Source organism: Psammomys obesus, unplaced genomic scaffold, assembly GCF_907164565.1.
Source record: "Psammomys obesus unplaced genomic scaffold, mPsaObe1.curated_primary_1811, whole genome shotgun sequence".
Lineage (NCBI taxonomy): Eukaryota > Metazoa > Chordata > Mammalia > Rodentia > Muridae > Psammomys > Psammomys obesus.
In genome coordinates, this window is record NW_026596134.1 from 10,267,339 (window position 1) to 10,294,599 (window position 27,261).

The window sequence follows — 27,261 nt, forward strand, 5'->3', positions numbered from 1 at the left end:
TAGAAGCATATCCTACAGAATGTTGGAAGCACAGAGAACATTTAGGTAACTGCTGACACGGTGAATAATGAAGACACACAACTGGCACACAGCAAAAACTCCATCATTGTTGCTACTCATCTCCAACATGACTTTTAGGCTCATCTTTGTGCTTCACTTATTTGCTAAAGGTTTGTTTTTAGTTGTGTTTGCATGTAGGTATGTGTAGCACCCCACACGCACAGGCACAGGACACTTTGCAGCTGGAGTTGCAGACACTGTGTGAGCTGCTTGACGTGGGCCCTCTGCGTGAGCAGTATGCTCTTAACTACTGAGTGAATTCCTCAGTTCTACAGTTCAAATTAAAAACAAAACCAAACTGGCCTTATACCAATGAACCCAGGTTACCGGCAGGAACATAAAAGGAGATGACAAAGGTGAAAATGCCAATGATTCAACTCCTTTTCCCAAAAACTCCTGGCTATTTCTCCTGTGAACAGGCTTTGTGATCCACTCATTTAAAAAAACAAAACAAAACAAAACAGTAATAATAAAATAGCTTGTAAGATAAGCATAGAAGACAGAAAACCATACTTATTTCCCAGTTTTTTCTCATATTGACTTCAGTCACGGTAACCAAATATGGGGGTTCCATGGAGAATTTTTCTCCTTCATTGAAAATCTCCAAAACGACCGGGTATTGTGTGACTGGAAACTTGTAACGATGAACCTAAAATACAAATTCCATGAATGAATATAAGTCTGGAAATTCAATAGTGTCATTCTTGATCAAGAAATGAATGAGATTTTGACAGAACCTTGGCTGTTCTGAGTGGAGTGCTTCCTAAAACCTCTGCCTTTCAGACACAAAAAGAGTCTATACAACAAATTCCATGCAAATTCCAAGCAGAAAACACGGTAATGAGATGCATAACTTCTGAAGTTCGTATACAAAGTGATAGGTGTTATAATGGAGTTTTCTTACAGATGTATTTACACACACACACACACACACACACGTATACAATATATATCATATATAATTATCAGGAATTTTCTTCCAAAAATGTTGTACTCTGGGTTTTTATTTTGCACCTCTTTGCAGGTCTCCTTCTTCTCCCCAGACACACCCCCCTTCTGTTTTTATGTCACATAAATTCTCTTCTCTATCTAACCCCGTTTAAGATCTCTTCCTCTGCTTGCTTGGTCTCTTTTCTTCTTTCTACTCCCCCAATTCACACTTAAGTGTAGAGTCTTCACATGAGGAATAACACAGGACTTTTCTTCTAGGCCTGACTTATTTCACTTAACACAATGATCTCCAGTACCAACTATCTTCCTGTAAATGTGATCTGATGTTTTTCATGTCACAAAACACATTGCACAACATATTGTCTCTCCATGTGCTGATGGACATTTTGGATGGTTCCCTTTCTTAGTCATTGTGAGCACTGCAGTAATAAACGTGTGTGCATGCATCTCTGTGGCATAGTGACAAGGTCCTTTGGGTATGTCTCCAGGAGCAGTATCTGGGGCACATGGTAGCCTGAAAATTACATTACATTACATTAATTCATTGGGAGTAGGATTGTTAATTGTGTGTATGATACATGTGGATACTTCTACCCGTGAAATGGAGAGGGCAGAGTAAGCATGTTTATTTTACTTCAGAGATAAGTTTAGTTAATTCCTCTAAGTGCAGAAGACAGATACTTTTAACTGTGTCATATTTGGTTCCAAGTCACAACAGACATTATTTCCACATGTGAGATTATTTTTAAGATGTTTTTATGTATATGGCCTTTTGCCTGCATGTTTATCTCCAAGGCATGTCAATACAGTGCCAGTGGAAGCCAGAAGAGGGCATCAGAGCCTCTAGAACTGGGGTTCCAGAAGGTTGTGAGCTGCATGTGGCTTCTGGGAATTGACCTGGCTCTTCAGCAAAAGCAACAAATGCCTTGATGCACTCAGCCATGCCTTCAGCCTCCACGTCTGAGTTTTCATATTTGACTAAAGGCACATTTGCAATCACAGGAATGGGAAATCATTGCATCATCGGGCAAATATGAATTGTCTTACCTTTTCTTTGCAGTCCGAGAAAGCGACAGCATGTGAAAACTTTTGGTGCTCAGTGCAGTTGCACATTTCCCGACGGGTGGCATTGGCGCACTGTTTGTATTTGCCAGTTTCCTGCAGACAGAAGCAGCAGAGGTTGTCTTGTTTTCATGATTCGGAAATTTTCCAAAGTAAGTGTTTAGGGAATACTTATTCTCTGAATAATAAAATTTCAAGAAGTTACAGAAGAAGATGCATTCAGGATAAAATCAGAGACATTAGTGGTACAGATCTGCAGAAAGCGCTTGCCCAGGAGATTATGAAGGGTGTAATGTAACAATATTTCTGCACAATTCTTTCAGGTTGCACGTGGACGTTTTGTTCTGAAAAAGGTACATCTTCCTTTTCCTTTCACAGTGAAGTTTCTCTGACTAGTATGAAAGCCCATGGAGCTACCGTTTGTCATGTGCAGAGCTCTGTCTTTAGAGAATGTTGATAAGTGTCTGATAACAAAAGTACTGAAATGTGCAAGTGTCACATACCCCAAATCCTGCACTCAAAACCCTCCTGGGGGTAGTTGTAGCAACACATGTCAGCAAACTCATCACCTTGAGTCAAGATGATCAGGAGTTTCATTCAGCCTGGACTACATAGAAGTTTGAGCTAGTGTGAACTACACTACATAGCAAGACCTTGTTCAACAATACAAAATAAACGAGTGATCAAATTTCCATCTTAATTATTTCATATCAACTAGATATATTTCCTACTTAAATCCCCGGAAAATTATGGTGGGGAAAACCCCAGGAAGGTAAAGCTATACATGCAAAAAAAAAAAAAAAAAAAAAATTCTTATGTTAATAAAGGGAATGGTTGTAGTAACAAAAAAGATTTTATCTTTGGAGGAAACAGAGTTGGAGAGCTCAGGGTCTTAGTGCCTCACAGCTTAGAGCAGAATTTCTTGCCCAAACCTAAGATTCAGCAAGAGTGTGTTAACCTCTAAACAGTTTGTGTGTGTGAAAACATGCATACAATATGTATTATTACTTTGTTCAACTCTCTCTTTTGAGACAGTATCTGTGTGTGTGTGTGTTTAGTGTGTGTGTGTGTTTAGTGTGTGTGTGTGTGTGTGTGTGTGTGTGTGTGTGTGTGTGTGTGTGTGGTGCATGTCTTGATGTGTGGGTCTGAGCCAGAGCAAACCAGCAGGGGTCTGTTCTTTATTTCTACTCCATCCTAGGGGTCAGACTGAGTTCAGGCTTGATGGCCAGGGCCTTTGTCAGCTGACCTAGATCATGAGCACACTGATTTCTTAAATATAATTCAAAAACTGCATTAGTTCATTTATAGACACATTCTTTACCTTTGATTTCTGAAACAGATTTCTTGGGATGGGTTTGCTAGGGTCTGCATGATAAAAGTTATCGGTCAGTGGAATAGAAATTCCCATATTAGATGGAGGCCTGTAGTTTACCTGCAGATGATTAGGTAAAGAAAGGGGGCCACGGGTTATTATTCACCACAGCATAAACATTTTGGCTTTTTTAGAAAACTGTTTAATGCAAACAATTCACTTCTAGCTCCAGGCATTACAATTAATTTCTCCTCTTCAGTACTTCCACCCCTCAGGTTCTGTAATTTCAAAGACCTTACCCTGTGATGATGTCATTTGGACTTTGTAAAGAGGTGAAAATGACTTTTAGTTCTTAAAGTAGCTGCCATGAAGTTACTTCAGGGTATGTCCAAGCATTTTAGAGAAGAGGCTCAGTGATTCAGTTAGAACGCAGCCTCAAGTTTGATTATTTGTTTTCTGTCACAAAACTAGAAGTAGTACTTCAGCTAATTTTTAGCTTTGAAATGGTCACAAGAATCCCCAAATAAGACAAGACACAACAAAATAAGTGGCCGAGCAGATGGCTCAGCTGGTAGTGTCTGCCACTCAAGGGGAAACTCAATTGTGCCAGCACTAACCCCTAACCGCAATAGAGAGGGCAGAGACAGGCCTATCTGGAGAGCTTGTCTGCAGATCTAGGTAAAATGGTGACTTCTAGGCTCAACGAGAGATCGTCCTCAGAAAAAAGGCAGATTTAGGAAGACATCTGAGGTTAACTGTTGGCCTCCACATAAGCCCACATGGTCAAGCTTTCCTGCACACACGATTGCAAGCATGCATGATGGCCCTAACACACAAGAACAAAATTAGAGGACTCACAGATACTAACAAAACAAAAGCAAAAGTTATTATACTGAAATGCGGTTGTTCACAGGAGAACTGGAAGGTCAAGTTCAATATTTTGAGACTTTACTGAAGGGGGGAAAAAAACCTAAACCCAAAGAGAAATAGAATCGTTTAGATATATAAGCTTGAGACAAAATCATTGTAAGTCAATATGGTTGCATGTATCACAAAATCCCAAGATTATACCATCATTATACTAATAACATTAATGATGATGAGGGAAGTTAGTGACAAAAATATTCATTTCAGGAAGTAATAATGGGTTTGAAATGAATCATCACCATCACATTCTTAAAATGACCCACAGTTCGAAAAATGATGAAACTGCTAGAGGTCCTCAGAGCGGAACTGCTAACACGGAATGGCCATGGAAGGCCGCAGGAGAAGCACATCACTTGCCCTCTTAAAGGGGCAGAGCTAGAATCTTACCGGCAGAGTTTTGATCATGTTGAAGCCCAGACTGTCCTCGTGAACTCCGCTGGTCCAGTCTTCAGGTGGTATGTAAGTGTCGGGAACGTGGTGCATAGTCCTGAGGTAACTGCAGCTGCTCTTCATGGTTGTCACCAGCGTCGTGACAAGGCAATCGGTTGATGCGTCCCACAGAACCAGCGCCAGCGACGTGGAGCCCTGGGTACAGCCCAAAGCGGAAGGTTAGAATCCCGGAGACATCCAAAACACATCGGGGTTTGTTTTGTTTTATTTTGTTTTTTCCTGACCATTATATTTTTCCTTTTTCTTTTTTTTAATTTTAATTTTAATTTTAATTTTTTTCTACAATTTATTCAATATATATTCCGATTGAAGTCCCCCACCCTCAACTCCTCCCAATCCCACCGTCCCTCCCTCTACCCTCCATCCCACTGAAAGGGGGAGTTCTCCACCATTGCCATCTGCCTATAGCTTGTTAAGTCCAGTCCTATCAGGACTGCCTGGTTCTCTTCCTCCATGGCCAGGCAAGGCCGCATCACCAAGGGCGAATAATCAGAGAACTGTCAACTGAGATCATGATAGAGACAGCCCCTGCTCCCCTCACTCAGAGATCCACATGGAGACTGAGCTGCCAATTGGCCACATCTGAGCAGGGGGTCTAGGTCCTCTCCATGCATGGTCCTAGGTTGATGCATCAGTCTCTGCAGCACCCCCTGGGCTCAGGTCCTTTAGCTTTGTTGGTCTCCTTGTGGGGCTTCTGTCCCCTTCCATGTCCTTCTATGCCCACCCCTCTCTTCCTCCATAAGACTTCCTGTGCTCTGCCCAAAGTTTGGCTGTGAGTCTCAGCATCTGCTTCGATCCCACCTGTTGGGTGCATCCTTTCAGAGGACCCTCTATAGTAGGTTCCTGTCCTGTTTCCTCTCTTCCACCGCTTCTGATGTCTATCCTGTGTGCCATTCTGAATGAGCTTTAAGCACCCTCTAGGGTCCTCCTTAGTGTTAAGCTTCATTAGGTCTGTAGATGGCTGTCCTATATTATACAGCTAATATCTGCTCATAAGTGAGTTCATACCATGCCTGTCTTTCTCTTTCTGGGTTACCTCACTCGGGATGATCTTTTCTAGTTTCATCCATTTGCCTACAAATTTCATGATTTCCATGTTTTTAATTACTGAGTAGTATTCCATTGTGTAAATGTACCACAATTTCTGTATCCATTCCTCCAATGAGGGACATCTGGGTTGTTTTCAGATTCTGGCTATTATGAATAGAGCTGCCATGAAAATAGTTGAGCAAATGTCCTTATGGGGCATCTTTTGGATATGTGCCTAGGAGTGGTACAGCTGGATCTTGAGGTAGTGCTTTTCCCAATTTTCTGAAAAAGCACCAGATTGATTTCCAAAGTGGTTGTACAAGTTTGCACGCCCACCAGCAATGGAGGAGGGTTCTCTTGTCTCCACATGTTCTCCAGCATGTGTTGTCACTTGAGTTTTTGATCTTAGCCATTCTGATTGGTGTAAGATGGAATCTCAGAGCTGTTTTGATTTGCATTTCCCTAATGACTAATGATATTGATGATTTCTTTTTTAATTGATTTATTTTTTATTAATTACAATTTATTCACTTTGTAGTCAAGCTGTAGCCCTCTCCCTTGTCCCTTCCCAATCTCACCCTCCTTCCCTTTCCTTCTCCCATGTCCCTCCCTCAGTCCACTGATAGAGGAGGTCCTCCTCCCCTTCCATCTAACCCTAGCCTATCAGGTTTCATCAGGACTGGCTGCATTGTCTTCCTCTGTGGCCTGGTAAGGCTGCTCCTCCCTCAGGGAAAGGTGATCAAAGAGCCAGCTTCTGAGTTCATGTCAGAGACAGTCCCTGTTCCCATTACTAGAAAACCCTCTTGGTCACTGGGCTGGCATGGGCTACATCTGCGCAGGGGTTCTAGGTTATCTTCATGAATGGTCCTTGGTTGGAATATCAGTCTCAGAAAAGACCCCTGAGACCAGATTTTTTTCTTTTGTTCTCCTTGTGGAGCTCCTGTCCTCTCCAGGTCTTTCTATCTCCCCCTTCTTTCATAAGATTCTCTGTACTTTGCCAAAAGTTTGCCTGTGAGTCTCAGCTTCTACTTTGATACCCTGCTGGGTAGAGTCTTTCAGTGGCCCTGTGTAGTAGGCGCTTGTCTTGTTCCCTGTTTTCTCCCTCTTCTGATGTCCATCTTGTTTGTCTTTCTGAATGAAGATTGAGTATCTTACCCAGGGTCCTCCTTCTTGCCTAGCTTCTTTAGGTGTACAGATTTTAGAATGTTTATCCTATATTATATGTCTAATATCCACTTATAAGTGAGTATATGCCATGTGTGTCTTTCTGCTTCTGGGTTACCTCACTCAGGATGATCTTCTCTAGTTCCCACCCTTTGCCTGAAAATTTCATGGTTTTCTTGTTTTTAATTGCTGAGTAGTAATCCATTGTGTAAATGTATCACAATTTCTGTATCCATTCCTCAACTGAGGGACATGTGGGTTGTTTCCAGCTTCTGGCTATTATGAATAAGGCTGCTACGAACATTGTTGAGGAAATATCCTTGTTGTACTTAAGTGTTTCTCTGCCATTTGATATCCCTCTGTTGAGAATTCTCTGCTTAGCTCTGTCCCCAAATGGGATTATTTGGTGTGTTGGTGTCTAATTATACAAATTCTTTATATATTCTGGATATTAACCCTATGTCAGATATAGGATTGATGAAGATCCTTCTGCAGTCTGTAGGCTGTCATTTTGTTCTGATGACAGTGTCCTTTGCTTTACTGAAGTTTTCTGTTTTATGATACTCCATGTATTAATTGTAGATCTTAGAACCTGTGCTGTTGGTTTTCTGTTAAGGAAATTGTTACCTGTGCCAATGAACTCAAGACTCTCTCCGCTCTTTCTTCAAACAGAATTAGTGTGTCTGATTTTATGTTGAGATCTTTGATCCACTTGCACTTTAATTTTGTGCAGAGTGATAGAAATGAGTCTGTTGCCATTTTTCTATATGTTAGACCAGCACCATTTGTTGAAGATGCTATCTTTTTTCCATTGTATGGTTTTGGCTTCTTTGTAAAAAAATTAGGTGTCCATAGGTGTGTGGGTTTATTTCTGGGTCTTTGTTCCAATTCCATTGATCCACCATTCTGTTTCTATGCCAGTACCATGCAGTTTTAATACTGTTTCTCTATAGTACAGCTTGAGATCAGGGATGGAGATACTTCCAGAAGATCTTTTATTGTACAGGATTGTTTTAGCTATTCTGGTTTTTTTTTTTTTTTTTTGTTATTCTATATGAAATTAAGAGTTGTTCTTTCAAGGTCTGTAAAGAATTGTGTTGGTATTTTGATAGGAATTGCATTGAATCTCTAGATTGCTTTTGGTAAGAAGGCCATTTTTACTATGTTAACCCTACCAAGTCATGAACATGGAAGATCTTTTCATTTTCTCATATCTTCTTCAATTTCTTTTTTTCAAAGACTTAAAGGTTTCTTTTGAAAAGGTCTTTCACTTACTTGGTTAGAGTCACACCATGGTACTTTATGTTATTAGTGGCTATTGTGAAGGGTGTGGTTTCCCTAATTTCTTTCTCGGCCCTTTTGCTATACAGGAGGGCTACTGATTTTTTAGTTTTTGATTTTGTACCCAGCCACTTTGCTGAAGCTGTTTATCAGCTGTAGGAGTTCCCTGGTTGAATTTTTGGAGTCACTCATGTATACTATCATATCATCTGCAAATAGTGATGCTTTGACTTCTTCTTTTCTGATTTGAATCCCCCTGATTCTCTGTACTCCTTTAATTGTCTTATTGCTCTAGCTAGGACTTCCAGTACTATGTTGAAGAGATATGGATAGAATGGGCAGTTTGCCTTGTCTCTGATTTCAGTGGGATTGAATTAAGTTTCTCTCCATTTAGTTTGATGTTGACTATAGGCTTGCTGTATATTGCTTTTACTATGTTTAGGTATGTGCCTTGTATCCCTGATCTCTCCAGGACTTTAAACATGAAGGAGTGTTGGATTTTATCAACTGCCTTTTTTTTTTTTCCATCTATGGAAATGATCATGTGAGGTTTTTTTTCCTTTCAGTTTTTTTTTTATATGGTGGATCATACTGATGTATTTCCATATATTGAACCACCCCTGAATACCAGAGATGAAGCCTACTTGGTCATGGTAGATGATATCTTTGATGGTGTCTTGGATTCGGTTTGCAATACTTCGATTGCAAGTATTTCGTTGAGTATTTTTGCATCAATGTTCAGAAGGGAGATTGGCCTGAAATTCTATATCCCCTAAGGAAATAGAAATTGTCATCAAAAGTCTACCATGCAAAAAAAGCCCACGACCTGATGGTTTCAGTGCTGAATTCTACCAGAACTTCAAAGAAGAGCCAACACTATTACTCTTCAAACTTTCCCATAAAACAGAAACAGAAGGAACATTACCAACCTCATTCTATGAAGCCACAGTCACCTTGGTACCTAAACCTCACAAAGACCTAACAAAGAAAGAGAATTTCAGGCCAAACTTTTTCTTTTATTATTTTATTCACTTCATAGCCTTATCACAGCCACCCTCCCTCCAAAATATATTGATTTTAATTATCCAGAAAATGATCTATGATAGTTGTGTTTTGGTCTTGAATGGGCAAGGTTATTAAGCACATAGCAATCTCGCCAAAGAAAAAGAATAAATAACGGGAAGTTGAGAGATACAAAACAATATTAAATCAGGTAGTCAAAACCCGTGTCACATTCTGACTGAGACTGTCTCTTTTCTTGGTTGTTAGTTTTTCTTCTTACGTGTGTGTGTGTGTGTGTGTGTGTGTGTGTGTGTGTGTGTAAGTCAGAGGACAACATGAGTGAGTTGGTTCCTTTCTCATCTAAACCTTCCAAGTGCTGGGATTATAAATGTGCAGTAACATATCTGGCATATGCCCTGCTTGGATGTAACCCTGGTCTTCATGCATGCCAGACAAGTGCTTCCCCAACTGAGCCACAGTGGGTTGGTCTTGAAATTAGTTACTATTGTTTCTTTGTCTTCTAATATTATATTTTAACTATGTTGTGAGCAAGACATTTATTTTCTAGTCCTGTCTCTAGTGCTTAAATTTGAATGTTCACATCACCCTGTATTTGGAGGAAATTTTCTTTTACAATTCCATTAAACAAATTTCCTATGCCCTTTCATTTTCTCTGAGTTTCTTTTTCTATCCTGTGGATTCTTAAACGTGGTCTCATGATCAAGCTGTCAAATCTTAGTGGTAGAAAATTATGGGCATGAAATACTAGTTTATTTGTTTGTTTGTTTGTTTTGTTGCTATCTGAATGTATTCTTTACCAGACCTGATCTTCAATTTCTGGTGTTCTTTCTTCTGCTTGGTCAGGGTTCCTGAAAATGCTTTCCACTGTGTTTTTATTTGATCTATCTAAAAATTTCATTTACAACATTTCTACTTGTTTTTTCTTAATCTTCAAAATCTCAATTTTCTTGTTTAAATAATATCTTGTCTGTGATGCCAGCTTTCTTTTTGAGCACCAGAACTGATTGTTTGTGTTATTAGTCCGCTTATTTGAATCCTCCTCCAGATTACTGGTCATTCAAATTTAAGAGCTAGAAATAGGACTTGAAAATTAGTTTTAGGTCTCGATATAGTTAAAATACTAATATCAGAAAACAAAGAAGCAATAGTAACAACCATTTTAAGTGTTTGCCTTTGAAGCCTTTGTCTGGCCCTTTAATCATTTTGTTATCTTTGAGGGTTGGTTTTTCTTTTTTAATTTTTACTTTTACTTTATTTTCACAATTTATTCATTACATATCCTGATTGAAGTCCCCTCCCTCAACTTTTTCTAGTCCCACCCGTCCTCTCTCTTTCCGCTATCCCCTTCCTTTAGTCCACTGAAAGTAGATTTCTCCTCCTCTGACATTTGCCAATAGCTTTTCAGGTCTCATCAGAACTGCCTGGATCCTCTTCCTTTGTGGCCTGGCAAGACTGCATCTCCAGGGGCAAGTGATCAAAGAGCAAGCAATCAAGTTCATGACAGAGGCAGCCTCTGCTCCCCTTACTAAGGAACCCACATAAATCCTGAGCTGCCAATAGGCTAGATCTGAGCAGGGGTTCTAGGTCCTCTCCCTGCATAGTCCTTGGTTGGTGCATCAATCTCTGCAGTACCCCCTGGGCTCAGGTCCTTTAGCTTTGTTGGTCTCCTTGTGGGGCTCCTGTCCCCTTCATGTCCTTCTTCTATCCACTCCCCTTCTCCCCTAAGACTCCCTGTGCTCTGCCCAAAGTTTTACTGTGAGTCTGCTTCGATGCCCTGTTGGGTGAATCCTTTCAGAGGACCCTCTATAGAAGGCTCCCATCCTGTTTCCTCTCTTCCGCCGCTTCTGGTATCTATCCCATTTGCCATTATGAATGAGATTTAAGGATCCTCCCTAGGGTCATCCTTAGTGTTAAGCTTCTTTAGGTCTGTAGATTTCAGTATTGCAATGTTATTTGGCTAATATCCACTTATAAGTGGGTGCATACCATGCCTGTCTTGCTGTTTCTGAGTTACCTCACTCAGGATGATCTTTTCTAGTTTCATCCATTTGCCTGTAAATCTCATGATTTCCTTGCTTTTAATTCCATTGTGTAAATGTACCACACTTTCTGTATCCATTCCTCCATTGGGGGACATGTAGGACATCTTCTGGCTATTACAAATAAAGCTGCTATGAACATAGTTGAGCAAATGTCCTTATTGAATGGTGGGACATCTTTTGAGTATATGCCCAGGAATGATAGAGCTGAATCTTGAGGTAGTGCTATTCCCAGTTTTCTGAGAAAGTACCAGATTGATTTCCAAAGTGGTTGTACAAGTTTGCACTCCCACCAGCAATGGAGGAGGGTTCCCTTGTCTCCACATCCTGTCCAGCATGTGTTGTCACTTGAGTTATTTTTTTTCTAAGATTTATTTATTGTTTATACAGCATTCTGCCTGCATGTGCAGCTGTACACCAGAAGAGGGCACCGGATCTCATTATAGATGGTTGTGAGACACCATGTGGTTGCTGGGAATTGAACTCAGGATCTTTTGAAGAACAGCCATTCTTAACCACTGAGCCGTCTCTTCAGCCCTGTCACTTGAGTTTTTTATCTTAGCCGTTCTGATTGGTGTAAGATGTAATCTCAGAGTTGTTTTGATTTGCGTTTCACTGATGACTAACGATATTGAGCATTTCCTTAAGTGTTTCTCTGCCATTCGATACTCCTCTGTTGAGAATTCTCTGCTTAGCTCTGTACCCCAATTTTAAATTAGATTATTTGATTTGCAGTTTGGTTTTTCAGGGGGTTTTGGTGATCTTTTAGAGGTATCATGCTGCTTTGTCTTCGTATGTTGTATTTTTGATTGTGCACCTAATGAGATGGCTATGATTTCTGATCTTATTCAGGATTCTTCATAGGGAATAGCATTAAAAACCTCTGCTTTCATTTTTGTTCTTCTTGGGGTGACTAGGGCTAGGATCAGATGGAAGGGGAGGAGGACCTTCCCTATCAGTGGACTTGGAGAGGGGCATGGGAGGAGATGAGGTAAGGAAGGTGGGAATGGGAGGGAATAAGGGAGGAGGCTACAGCTGGGATACAAAGTGAATAAACTGTAATTAATATGAAAAATAAAAATAAAAAAATAATAAATTAGAAGAGATTTACAACTATATAAGCAAAAGTTCTTTTACTTTCTATTCTTTTAAGATTCAATTACTATGTACCCAAGGCTGGCCTGGAATTCACTATGTAGGCCAGACTGGCCTTAAACTCTCATTGATCTGCCAGCTCATGCCTCCAAGGGTTCTGGAATTAAAGGTATGCACCACTCCTGACTATAGTCCCTGAGAGGCACACAGCAGAAGCTGTCAAATTGGTGGCCCATCCTTCCTGCCTCAGCCTGTGCTGTCACAGGAGCTGTCAACATGTTGGCATTTGTCCAAATGGTGGCACATTTCAGGGCAGGGACACTTTCTCAGCCTGCTGCCGTCATGAGATAGCACCATGGAAGCTGTCCATGGTGTCTGCACCTTCTTTCCTTAGCCTGCTGCCATAGCGAGGTACCACTGGAGAAGCTTTTCACGGTGACAGCATCTCCTCTCCAGCCTCCCAGAGCAGCTCCACAGCAATGGCATACCAGCCAAAGCTGCATGATGCCAGGAAGTTCTTCCCATCCCAACCCATGGGTCCAGTGCAAGGAAAGGGTGGTGGAAAAAGTCACCAACCCCTGAGCAAGAAACCCCAGCAATCCCTGACCTTCCCACAAAATGCCACCAATCCCTGGGCACAAAAACCCACCAATCTCTGAACACAAAATCCCACCAATCTCTAGACAGAAAGACCCACCAATCCCTGACCTTCCCAAGCTCAGAACTTAAAATCCCACCAGTCCTTACTCTGGAACTCTGCCCTGAAAAGCTCTGCCCCTTAAAAAATCCTATATAAACCCTGCACTTTCTTTCAATTTTATGCTGTCCATTCCTGGGGGCAAGGGCAGCGAAACCTGGATTCATCCCTCCACATCCTGGACATTCCAAAAAATCTCTTTTATGAGATTTGCTGCCTTTTGTAACTCTTTCATTAGAAAAAGCTAAGAAGCAATGAAATAAAGAAATAACTAACCAAAAAAGTGGAATAGGCTGAGGCTCCTGGGCTCCTTTGCTCAGCTGGGGATACCCTCTACTGAGAGCAGGGAATTGGAACTATCATGCTGCAGCACTCCAGCTCAACAAAGGATATCCTCCCTCTTGGCTGCGATGTTTCTTCTGAGGAGGTATCCTCTCAGAGCTGGGTAGTTCCTGGGCTTCTGAGTCCCAGGACACACTTCCATCAGAGCCAGAAGGCCAACACTGACCAAAACACATATTTCTAACTTTTATCAACCTAAACCCAGCCTTATAAAATACCACACATGTTAAATGGTCTTACATATAATTGATAGAAGGATTATGTTGGCCTTTCATAGCTATTAAGTCTACACTTTTTATATCTAATAGATTATTTTGTAATAATAAAAAATGTCTTACTTTGTGTGAAAATTTGCTACCTACGTCAATCTTCAAATGGTAATTTTCGTTGATGTCATAGTGACCTTCTGTCTTAACTTCCAATAACATTGGGTTTCCAATAATCACACTCAATGGTTGGCCTTGAACTGGCATTGAACCTATGGAATCAGTAACAACAGTTAGCATTACATAACAAAACTGTAAAAACAACTTAATAATAATTGGCAATTTTAATAGTTCTTAGAAAAAATATAGGTACTTTACACAGGAAATACTTTTCCCTTCTGCTCCTCATTTCTCATCCAGGTTCTCAAGTAGATAGCAAGATCAGTTGGGTACTGCTGGTTATGTTTGCTATAGGCAGGTACTTGTTGATACAATTACCTACAAGTACGGAGCTGAGGAAGCTGATGCCCTTCAAATGATTAAAAATATCCCAGTGAAATTTTGTATGTGCTGGGAACTGAACTTGGTTCACTGAAAGAGCCATATGGACCATCTCGCCAGTGTTGCTTCAAAGATGCATAGTGTATTTAGTGGTTTAAAATAACCTCCTTGGGGGGGTCCACGGTGGTGGCAAACAGTGCACCCCACATCTGGGGGGGCACAGGATCCGAAACTCTGAAATTGGTGAGTGGAGGGGCAGCTGGAGGCAGAACATTGACATTGAGGCTTCCTGGGTGAGAGGGGACAACCCAGGAGCTGGGATTTGGATCCAGGTCCAGACCAGTGGACATCTCCAGGGACTGAGAGTGGTGAATATTCAACTCCCCTGCACTTCCCCGTTCCCCAAGCATGGGTCTCCCTGTTCAGCAGAGGCAATACTGATTGCCTCAAGCATGAGCCTCCACACTCAGTGACTGAAAAGGCACAGGCTGGCCTCCCAGGACTGTGGCTGTGGAGGGGTGGTGGCTAGCCCAGACAGGAGCCTCCATGCTCTGTGATGGAGATGGCAGAAGCAGCTACACCAAGTACAGGCCTCCCTGCCCAGAGGACAAACAGTGAACACTACTGAGCTGACAGATCTCCTACACTCTCATTTGTCCCTGCAGGCCCAAATCTGAGAGTACAGAACAGAAAGGAACTCCTGTGCTTTCTTATTAGGCCTGTGAGCAAGTGAGTGCACCTTCAAGTGAGTGCTTGCAGAGTGTCAGATCCAGGGTCCCTCTAAGCTAGTAGCCAAACATCAGATCCCTCCCACTCACACCCTGACTGTGGGCAACATAGGGATCCTTGGGTATTCTCAACACTGAAGTCCCTGTTCTGTGGGTCTACCAGTGGAGTCCAGGCAAACAATTCGTGGGACCCAGAAGATCTGAAAACCAGGAGGACAGTACGACAGGCCTGTAGGCCACTGAGGTAGTCAGGGAACCTGCGCATGTGCATTGAGCCCTCAAACAATGAACAGCACTAGCACCCGCACCCCCTCCAGCGCTTAAACTCCACCCTTCCAGGCATCTACACTCTCTAGCACCCTCTCCCACTGCAACCTTTCTCCTTTAGCTACTGCTGAAACACCAACATCTACTCTTGAACCAGTGGACCTCTCTCATCTTCCTGAAGAATACTCCAAACACCAGAGAAAGGTGGGCCAGTCTGGAGTATAGACTCCAGGAACAAACAGCAAAGGTTACAGATAAGCAGATGGCTGGAGGTTGTTGTAAGAACATATCCAACAAAAATCAGGATATTATGGCCTCACCAGCAACCTCCAAAATTAATGTATATTTTAATTCATTGGAAACACAGGAAATGATTTTAAAGCTATGCTTATCCAGTTATTAGAAGCACATAAAGAAGAAACGAACAAAGCTCTCAAAGAAATACAGGCAAATACAGCCAAACAAATAGAGGCACAGGTAGAGGCACAAGTAGAGGCAAATAGAGAGGAAACAAATAAAGCTCTCAAAGAAATACAGGCAAATACAGCAAACAAATAGAGGCACAAGTAGTGGCATATAGAGAAGAAATGAACAACAACAACAACAAAAAAAAACTAGAGGCCATCATGGAAAGACAGGAATCCACATTCAAACAGATGAAGGAAATGGTTCAAGACATGAAAACAGAATTAGGATCAATAAAGCACTGGAGCTGGAGAACTTAAAGAAAAGATCAGGAACCAAAAAGGTAAGTGTCACCAACATAATACAAGAAATTAAAGAGAGAATTTCAGGTACTGAAGATACACTTGCAGAAATCTTTCAAAGAAAAAGTAAAATCAGAAAAGTTCCAACAAAAAACATCCAGGAAATCAAGGATACCATGAAAAGATGAAATCTAAGAATAATAGGAATAGATAAAAAAAGAAGATTCCAGGCTCCAAGGTCCAGAAAATATTTTCAAGAAAATCATAGAAGAAAATTTTCCCAACTTAAAGAAAGAGATGTCCATAAACATACAAGAGCCCTACAGAACACCAAATAGATTAGACCAGAAAAGAAACGCCTCATGTCACATAATAGTTAAAACACTAAATCTACAGAACAAAGAAAAACTATTAAAAGAAGCAAGGGGAAAAGGCCAAGTAACAGATAAAGGTAGACCTATCAGAATCACACCAGACTTCTCATCAGAAACTATGAAAGCCAGAAGGCACTGGGCAGATGTCATACAGACTTTAAGGGACCACAGATGCCAACCCAGACAAAGCTTTCAATCAACATAGAGAGAGAAAATGAAATATTCCATGACAAAACTAAATTGAAACAATATCTACACAGCAACCCAGACCTACAGAAGATACTAGAAGAAAAACTCCAATCCAATGAAATCAACTACACCCAAGAAAACACAGGATATAGATAACTTCACAACAAAAATTTAAAAGAAAAGAAGCAACGAAACACAGTAACAGCACCACCTCCACTATAAAAGGAACTAACACTCATTGGTTACTATTATATATCAACATCAATGGACTCAACTCTCCAATAAAAAAACACAGACTAAGAGAATGGTTGAGGAAACAGGATCCAACATTCTGCTGCGTCCAAGAAACACAACTCTGCAACAAAGATAAACACTACCTCAGAGCAAATGACTGGGAAAATGTTCTTCAAGCAAACAGACCCAGAAAACAAGCTAAGGTAGCTATCCTAATAGCTAATAAAATAGACTTTCAACCAAAATTAATCAAAAGAGATGAGGAAGAGGCACTTCATTCTCATCAAAGGAAAAACCCACCAGGAGGACATCACAATCCTGAACATCTGTGCCCCAAATACAAGAGCACCTACATTTGCAAATGAAACATTATTAAAGCTTAAATCATACATTGATACCAACACCTTAATAGTGGGAAATTTCAAAACTCAACTCTCACTAAAGGACTGATCATCTGGACATAAGTTAATAGGGAAATAATGACACTTACAGAGGTCCTAAATCAAATGGACCTAATAGATATCTACAGAACTTTTTTACCCAAACTCAAAAGAGTTTACCTTCTTTTCAGTGCTTCACGGAACCTTCTCAAAATTTGACCATATAGTCTGGCACAAAGCAAGCCTCCAACAGATACAAGAAGATCAAAATAATCCCTTGTATCCTATTAGACCACCATGATCTAAAACTAGACCTCAACAACAACAGAGCCTGCATACACATGGAAACTAAACAACTCTCTATTCAAATGACAGCTTGGTCAGGGAAAAATGAAAAAAAAAAAAAAGAAATTAAAGAATTCCTAACATTTAATGAGAATGAAGGCACAATTTACCCAAATTTATGGGACACAATGAAAGCAGTTCTAAGAGGAAAGTTCATACCACTAAGTACCTCCAGAAAGAAGTTTGAGACATCTCATACAATCAACTTAATGGCACACCTAAAAGGCCTGGAAAAAAAAATAATCAGACACAGCCAAGAGGAGTAGACAGTTGGAAATAATCAAACTGAGAGCTGAAATCAATGAATTAGAAACAAAGAAAACAATTCAAAGAATCAATGAGAATCAATCAAGAGCTGGTTCTTTGAGAAAATCAACAACATAGACAAACCCTTAGACAAAATAACTAAAAGGCAGAGAGAAACTATCCAAATCAGTAAAATCAGAAACAAAAGGGGGGGGCATAATGGCAGACACTGAGGAAATCAAAACAATCATTAGGTCATACTACAAAAACCTAAATGCCACAAATTTTGAAAACCTAAATGAAATGGACAATTTTCTTGATAGATTCCATTTACCAAAATTAAACCATGATCAAGTAAATAGATTAAATCGTGCTACATACCCCAAGGAAATAGAAACAGTTATCAAAAGTTTCACTTCCAAACAAAGCCCCGGACCAGATGGTTTCAGTAAATAATTCTACCAGACCTTCAGAAAATTCTTTTCAAACTATTCCATAAAATAGAAACAAAAGGAACATTACCAAACTCATTCTATGAAGCCACAATCACCTTGATACCTAAACTACACAAAGACCCAACAAAAAAAGAGAAGTTCAGACCTATCTCTCTTATGAACATTGATGCAAAAATACTCAATAAAATACCCATAAACTGAATCCAAGAACACATAAAAGATATCATCCATCATGACCAAGTAAACTTCATCCCTGGCATACAAGGGTGGTTCAATATATGGAAATCGATCAATGTAATCCACCATATAAAAAAACTGAAAAAGAAAAACGACATGATCATCTCCTTAGATGCAAAAAAGTATTTGATAAAATCCAACACCCATTCACATTTAAAGTCTTGGAGAGATCAGGGATAAAAGGCACATACCAAAACATAGTAAAGCAAGCCTATAGCCAACATCAAACTAAATGGAGAGAAACATAAATCAGTCCCACTGAAATTATGAACAAAACAAGACTGCCCACTCTCTCCATACCTCTTCAACATAGTACTTGAAGTCCTAGCTACAGCAATAAGACAACTAAAGGAGATCACTGGGATAAAAATAGGAAAAGAAAAAGTCAAAGTATCACTATTTGCAGATGATATAATAGAATACATGAATGACCCCAAAAGTTCAACCAGAGAAATTCTTCAGCTGATAAACACCTTCAGCCAAGTGGCCGGATACAAAATTAACTCAAAAATATCAGTAGCCCTCCTGTATACTAAAGACAAAAGGGCGGAGAAAGAAATTAGAGAAACAACCCCCTTCACAATAGTCACTAATAACGTTAAGTACATTGGTGTGACTCTAACCAAGCAAGTGAAAGACTTGTTTGAAAATACTTCAAGTCTCTGAAGAAAGAAATTGAAGAAGATATCAGAAGATGGAAAGATCTCCCATGCTTATGGAGCTGTAGGATTAACATAGTGAAAATGGCCATCCTGCCAAAAGCAATCTACAGATTCAATGCAATTCCCATCAAAATACCAACACAATTCTTTACAGACCTTGAAAGAACAATTCTCAATTTCATATGGAAAAACAAAACAAAAAAAACAGAATTGCTAAAACAATTCTGTACAACAACAGATCATCTGGAGTTATCTCCATCCTTGATCTCAAGCTGTACTACAGAGCAATAGTAATAAAAACTTCATGGCAGTGGCATAGAAACAGAATGGTGGATCAATGGAATTAAATAGAAGACCCAGAAATAAGCCCACACACCTATGGATGATTTTTGACAAAGAAGCCAAAACCATACAATGGAAAAAAAAAAAAAAAGACAGCATCATCAACAAATGATGCTGGTCTAACTGGATGTCTACACGTAGAAAAATGCAAATAGATCTATATTTATCACCATGCACAAAACTAAAGTCCAAGTGTATCACAGACCTCAACATAAAACCAGACACACTAATTCCGTTAGAAGAAAAATGGGGAAGAGCCTAGGACTCATTGGCACAGGAGATAACTTCCTGGACAGGACACCAACAGCACAGGCTCTAAGATCAACAATCAATAGATGGGACCTCATGAAACTGAAAAGATTCTGTAAAGTACAATGTCATCACAACAAAATAACATCCTAGAACTGGGAAAGGATCTTCACCAACCCAAATCTGACAGAGAGCTAATATCCAGAATATGTAAAGAATTCAAGAAGTTAAACAGCAACAAATCAAGTAACCCAATTTAAAAACCGGGTACAGAGCTAAACAGAAAATTCTCAATAGAGGAATATTGAATGGCAGAGAAACACTTAAAGAAATGCTCAACGTCCTTAGTCATCAGGGAAACACAAATCAAAACGACCCTGAGATTTCACCTTACACCCATCAGAATGGCTAAGATCAAAAACTCAAGTGACAACACATGCTGGAGAGGATGTGAAGAAAGGGAAACCCTCCTCCATTGCTGGTGGGAGTATAAACTTGTACAACCACTTTGGAAATCAATCTGGTGCTTTCTCAGACAACTAGCAATTATGCTTCCAGCTGTACCACTCCTAGGCATATATCCAAAATATGCTAACGTATACAACAACAACATTTGCTCAACCATGTTCATAGCAGCTTTATTCATAATAGCCATAACTTGGAAACAACCCACATGTCCCTCAGTGGAGGAATGGATACAGAAATTGTGGTACATTTACACAGTGGAATACTACGCAGCAATTAAAAACAAAAAAATCATGAAATTTGCAGGCAAATGGTGGGAGCTAGAAAAGATCATCCTGAATGAGGTATCCCAGAAGCAGAAAGACACACATGGTGTATATTCACTTATAAGTGGATATTAGACATATAATATAGGATAAACATTCTAAAATCTGTACACCTAAAGAAGGTAGGCAAGAAGGAGGACCCTGGGTAAGATGATCAATCCTCGCTCAGAAAGACAAACAGGATGGACATTGGAAGTAGAAGAAAACAAGTAACAGGACAGGAGCCTACCACAGAGGGCCTCTGAAAGTCTCTGTCTCTTCCCGGCAGTGTATCAAAGCAGATGCTGAGACTCATAGCCAAACTTTGGGCAGAGTGCAGGGAATCTTATGAAAGAAGTGGGATATAGAAAAACCTGGAGGGGACAGGAGCTCCACAAAGAGAGCAACAGAATCAAAAAATCTGGTCTCAGGGGTCTTTTCTGAGACTGATACTCCAACCAAGGACCGTTCATGGAGATAACCTAGAACCCCTGCACAGATATAGCCCATGGCAGCTCAGTGTCCAAGTGAGTTCCCTAGTAATGGGAATAGGATTGTCTCTGACATGAACTCAGTGGCTGGCTCTGTGACCTCCTCCCCCTGAGAGGGGAGCAGCCTTGCCAGGCCACAGAGGAAGACAATGCAGCCAGTTCTGACCTGATAGGCTAGGGTCAGATGGAAGGGGAGGAAGACCTCCCCTATCAGTAGACTTGGGGAGGAGCATGGGAAGAGAAGAGGAAGGGTGGAATTAGGAGTGGATGAGGGAGGGGGTTACAGCTGGAATACAAATTTAATAAACTATGAAGAAATAAAAAATAAAAATCAATTTAAAAATGCCATAATTTACAAGCAAAAAAAAAAAAAAAAAAAAAAAAAACTAAACTAAAAACTTCCTCCAGAGAGTCTTAAGGAATCAGTCAAAACAGCTCAGAATCTTTGGACTTTGGACTCCCTCTTTTTTGGAAACGTAGGGTAAACTTTGCTCACTGTGATACTACACTTCCTGCTCTGTGGCATCGCTTGCTGCTGCCACCACTTCTGAACAATGAATGACCCAGAACTTGAAGGCTTGGAGTGTGCTCAAGAATGCTTCCGTCTCCCAACAGTCCTATGTGAAGTATGTATAATTTTTTTAAATAACAACCTTTTTTGTTTTATTTTTCTGAGGAGACATTGGTTTGTGCTTTATTCCAGTGTATTCTTGCTTGCTGGAAGAAGGAAGCTCTTCACTCTGGTATCTCCTGGCATTGTTTATTGGATTCATACCCACATAGAGACAAAACCTGAAGTATTAGTCACAGTCAGGGGATAGAAGACGAAGAAACTCTGCGCCCCTTATCTCTTAAGAGTGAGTGTTACCTATGGAGATTAAAATATTATGAATTTTGGATTTCATGCATTATTATCTTTTTGTTTGTATTTATGTAGATAAGGCCTGTGTCATGTTACCAAACAGTTCTACATGCTCCTTTGTAGAACCTTAAAAGGTTTGCTGAAAGCATTGACACTTCACTTGAACTTGCAGCCATCTGAAGAGGGACTAAAACGGGATAAAAATTTTGACATCTCTGTCTTGGCACCCCATAACAGGCACCTAGAAACTGCTTTTGTGAGCCTGACTTGACTGTTGTCTGGGAGGCTCCAGCCAGCAGCGGATCTAGACAGATGCTGGGACCTGCAGCCAAGCATGGCGCAAAGCTCTGGGGGTCCTGTGGAAGTGTGGGAGGAAAGACAGAAGGACCTGAAGGAGACAGGAATGTCACAAGAAGACCAACAGAGACAACTAACCTAGCCCCATGGGGACTTTCAGAGACTCAGACATCAACTAAGGAGCAGGCATGATCTGGACCTAGGCCCCTGCACACATGTAGCCAGGGGAGGGCTTGCTCTTCAGATGGGGCGCCTGGCGAGTGTGGGGGGGGGTTGTTTCTAACATGGACTCTATTGCCTGATTTTAGATCACTTCCCCCCTGGCAGGGCTGCCAGGGGATGAAGGTATTCTCAGTCCTAATTTGACTTGATGTGCTAGGGAAGGTTGATCCAGGGGAAAGGGGGTCCCCTTTTCTGGGAAGAAAGAGAGAAGAAAGGGGGGGGAGAGGGGAAGTGAGGACTTGGAGGAGAGGATGAAGGGGGCCCCCTTGGGATGTAAATAAACTGAAATTTAAAAAAAGAAAAGGAAGAAAAACAATCTCTAGAGACTTTCACTAGAGTCCTCCAGTGAAAGAAGACAAGAGCCTGGCGTTCCCACCTTCAATCCAGATATGCCCTTTACTTTGGGCCAGACTCCTGCTTAATTTTGCATGGACATTCTAATTGTTCAAAGAGTGTCCACAAGAAAATTAGCAATACTCTAAGAATTAGATATGATGCTCTATTTTCAATACAGAGGTATCTTTTTAACATTATCAAAATTTTAATGTCATATGGCAGCCTTATGCACTACAAATGAAAATTGGCCAGTATCCAATTCATGTTCACTGAAAATGGAGTCACAAATGTAACAAAATATTATTCTCTTACATGTCTTAAAAGGTTTTAATTATGCAGTGTACATGCAATGTGTTTTTAAATTTTATTTAATCACTTCACAGCCTAATCCCAGCCCCCTCCCTCCTCTTAATCCAGTCTCACTCTCACAACCATCCACCCTTCCCTGCCCCTCCTTCTCAGAGAATGGAAGGTCCCCAAGGGGTACCAACCCACCCTGGAACCTTAAGTCCCAGTAGGACTAAGCACCCCCTCTCCCGCTAAGGCCTAACAATGCAGCCCAGCTAGGGGAAAGTGATCTGGATGCAGCCAACAGAGTTAGAGACAGCCCCTACTTCAATGGTTAGGGAACCCCATATGTTACCCAAATTGCACATTTGCTACTTCTGTATAGTGGGTCTAGGTCAAGCCCGGGCGTGATCTTTGTCTCGTGGATCTTTGGTGGTTCAGTCTCTGTGAGTCTCCCCTGGGCCCAGGTTAGTTTACTCTGTAGGTCTTCCTGTGGTGTCCTTGACCATTCTGGCTCCCTTACACCTTCCTCCCGCTCTCACAAAACTCCCCAAGCTTGACCTATTGTTTGACTGTGGATCTTTGCATCTGTTTCCATCAGCTGCTGGATGAAGCCTCTCAGAAGACAGTTATGCTAGGTCCTGTCTGCAAGCATAGCAGAGCATCATTCATAGTGGCAGGGACTGGCTCTCTCTTACGGGGTGGGTCTCAAGTTGGAGCAGTCAGCGATTTGCCATCCCCTCAATCTGTGCTCCGTATGAATCCCTACACTGCTTGTAAACAAGACAGATTTTGGATTGAAGGCTTTATGGGTGAGTTGGTGTCTCCGTCCCTCCACTGGAAGTCCCACCTGGATACTGGAGATGGCAAATTCAGCCTCCTTAATCCCAGCTACGAGGAATCTCAGTTAGTGTCGCCCCCAGAGATTCTGTGGAGCTTCCCTGTCATAGAGATGTTCCACTGATTTCTCTCCTACCTCCTAGTCTTCCCCTCCCCCCACTCTCCCAACAAATGACCTCCACCCCTTCACCCTCCCTACCCACTCGCCCACCCAGATCCCTACCTCCATGTATTTCAAATGTTTATTTTATTTCCTCTTCTGTGTGAGCTTTATGTATCCTCCCTTTTTGACTTCTTTGGGTCTATGGTTTGCAACATGGTTACCCTGTACATTATGGCTCTTATCCATTTATAGTTGAGTACATACCAGGGGTGCTTTTCCGGGCTTGGGTGACCTCACTCAGGATGCTACTTTCTAGTTCCATTCATTTGCCTGCAAATTGCATGATGTCGTTGTTTTTAATAGCTGAGTAGTATAACATTATGTAAATGTACCACATTTTTTTTTTTTATTCTGCTCTTTGGTTGAGGGATATCTAAGTGGTTTCCAGTTTCTGGCTATTATGAATAAAGTTGCTATGAACTTGTGGTATGGTGGAGTATCTTTTGAATATAGGCCCAGCAATGGTTATAGATGGGTCTTGAAGTAGATCTATTCCCAATTTTCTGAGAAACATCGATATTCGTGTACACAGTGGTTGTACAAGTTTGCACTGCCACTAGAAATAGAGGAATGTTCCCCTTAGTCCCCATCCTCCCTAGAATAGGCTGTCACTTGAGTTTTTTGTCTTAGTCATTCGGAAGCATGTAAGGTAGAATCTCAAAGTTGTTTTGATTTGTAACTACTTGGCTAACTATGGATGTTAAACATTTCTTTAAGTGCTTCTTGGCCACTAGAGATTCCTCTGTGTAATTCTGTACCCCATTTTTAATTGGTTATTTGGTTTGTTGGTATTTAATTTCCTGAGGTTTTTTTTTAAAGATATTTTGGATATTAGACCTCTTTCAGATATACAGTTGGTGAAGATTATTTCCCATTCAGTAGGCTGCTGTTTTTTTTTTCTATTGACAGTGTCCTTTGACTTGCAGAGGCTTTTCAGTTTCATGAAGTCACATTTATTAATTGCTTTGCCACACAATGACAGCAGTACTAAGAGGAAAATTCATAGCACTAAGCACCTTCATAAAGAAATTGGAGAGATCTCATACTAACAATTTAAAAGTATACCTGAAAGCTCTAGAACAAAATGAAGTAAAAACACCCAAGAGGAGTAGATGGCAGGAAATACTCAAACTAAGGGCTGAAATCAATAAACTAGAAACAAAGAGAACAATACAAAGAAATCAACAAAATCAAGACCTGGTTCTTTAAGAAAATCAACAAGATAGACAAACCCTTAGCCAAACTAACCAAAAGAGAGGAACATTATGCAAATTAACAAAATCAGAAATGAAAAGGGGGACATAACAAGAGACACTGAGAAAATCCAAAGAATCATGATGTCTTACTTCAAAAGCCCATACTCCATAAAATTGAAAAATCTAAATGAAATGGGTAATTTTCTTGATAGATATCACATACTAGTATTAAATCAAGATTATATTAACAATTTAAATAGACCTATAACCCCTAAGTAAATAGAAACGGTCATTAAAAGTCACTCAACCAAAAAAGGCCCAAGGCCAGGTAATTTTAGTGAGGAATTCTACCAGACTTTCAAAGAAGAGCTAATACCAATACTCCTCAAACTGTTCCATAAAATAGAAACAGAAGTAACATTGCCAAATTCACTATATGAGGTCACAATCACCCTGATATTTAAACCACACAAAGACCCAACAAAGAAAGGGAATTTCAGATGAATTTGCCTTATTAACACAGATGCAAAAATACTCAATAAAATACTCACAAACTGAATCTAAGAACACATAAAAATATCATCCTGAGGATGCAGAAATGGTTCAATAAAAATTCATCAGGGTAATCCACCATATAAACAAACTGAAAGAAAAAAGCACATGATCATCTCATTAAATGCTGAAGATGCCTGTGACAAAATACAAGACCCCTTCATATTAAAAGTCTTGGAGAAATCAGGGATACAAGGCACATAACTAAACACAATAAAGGCAGTATACAGCAAGCCAATAGCCAACATCAAATTAAATGGAAAAAAAAATAAATCAATATTATTAAATTCATGGCTAAGACAAGGCTGCCCATGATCTCTGCACCCGTTCAATATAGTACTTGAAGTTCTAGCTAGAGCAATAAGAGAACTAAAGGAGATCAAGGGGATACAAACTTGAAAGGAAGAAGTCAGAGTGTCGGTATTCACATATGATATGATAGTATATAAACAACAGCTTTCACGATAGCCACAAATAATATGTAGTACCTTTGTGTAAGTCTAAGAAGCAAGTGAGAAACTTTCATAACAAGAATTTCAAGTCTTTGAAAAAAACAATTGAAGAAGATATCATAAAATAGAAAGATCTCCCATGCTCATGGGTCAGTAGGATTAACATAGTAAAAATGGTCACCTTACCAAAAGTATCTACAGATTCAATGCAATTCCCATAGAAATTCCAACACAATTCTTTAGAGACCTTGAAAGAGAAATGCTAAACGTCATATGGGGAAAAAACAAAAAAAAACAAAAAAAAAAACAAAACCTCTTTTAGGACTTCAAAAAAAACATTAGATGTTGTGCCTCCCAAATAAAGGCTGAGATATGCTCTTCTGCCTTTTGGCAACCCTCTTTCAAAGCTAAGGTTTATCTCTAGTGAAACAATACAGGGCTAGAGTAAAGGCACTTGCTTTTTACAGTAAGAGACGGCCTGCACTCTATTCTGGAGACTCAGGGTGTAGAGAAGAGAGAGCTTACTCCAGAAAGTTGTCATCTGATCCCCACACACGCGCAAAGGACCATGTGTGCAACTGTGTAGCCCCCAAAGACAAACAAAATGAAAGTTAATAAAATAAAAACAATCCAGACAGCCTACTATGTGACTAAGCACATGCATGAAGAGAGGCCAGGTGTGGGACATGACCAGAGCTGATGCTGGCACAGTTCTATCGCAGGGCAACTTTCACAATAGTTGGTTGGTCTGCAAGACTGAAGACCTGCAAAACAGGGTGTGGGACTCCTGGAATGATGAGAGAAGAAGGGGACGTGAGTTATGGTGAAGGTGAGATGTCAGATGGGAACAACTGTATCTTCTGTGATATCCAACCAGTGGGGAAGAAGGACAAGGGCTTTGTGCTTGGGGCTACGAAATGAATGATTACACCCAGTGGGTCACCTGCACTTTGTCTGTGGAGGCACATGACTTTTCAAGGACACTAACTGAGTCTCCAGGGCTCACTGCTAGGAAGCAGGAGGCCTGAGACCCCACAGTCCCTAACCTGCCTCAGGCCCTTTCAAAGCTGAAGGTACAAAGTAAGAACAACTGAGGAATTTTTCTCCCAGCCTTGCCATGTTCTGTTCAGAACCGCATTCCCAATCATTGCCCTAAACCTCAAGTTACTGGGAATAACAACAGCTGTGTACACAAGCAGGCACAACATCTCACAGAACCTGGTTTGTCTCTTCCAGCT

At 40.6% G+C, this 27,261-nt stretch overlaps 1 protein-coding gene across 1 annotated transcript in view; it reads right to left on the reverse strand.

The window, feature by feature from the left end:
* Positions 1-303: 303 nt before the first annotated feature.
* Catsperb (cation channel sperm associated auxiliary subunit beta) overlaps positions 304-27,261 on the reverse strand; it is a 115,104-nt gene continuing 88,146 nt past the window's right edge. Inside the window, exons 17-22 of the mRNA XM_055593100.1 lie at positions 13,771-13,910; positions 4,700-4,897; positions 3,395-3,505; positions 2,059-2,169; positions 574-709; positions 304-329 (exon numbers count right to left, since the gene is read on the reverse strand). Coding sequence (XP_055449075.1) covers positions 304-329; positions 574-709; positions 2,059-2,169; positions 3,395-3,505; positions 4,700-4,897; positions 13,771-13,910 — 722 coding nt within the window. The remainder of the gene's footprint in view (positions 330-573; positions 710-2,058; positions 2,170-3,394; positions 3,506-4,699; positions 4,898-13,770; positions 13,911-27,261) is intronic.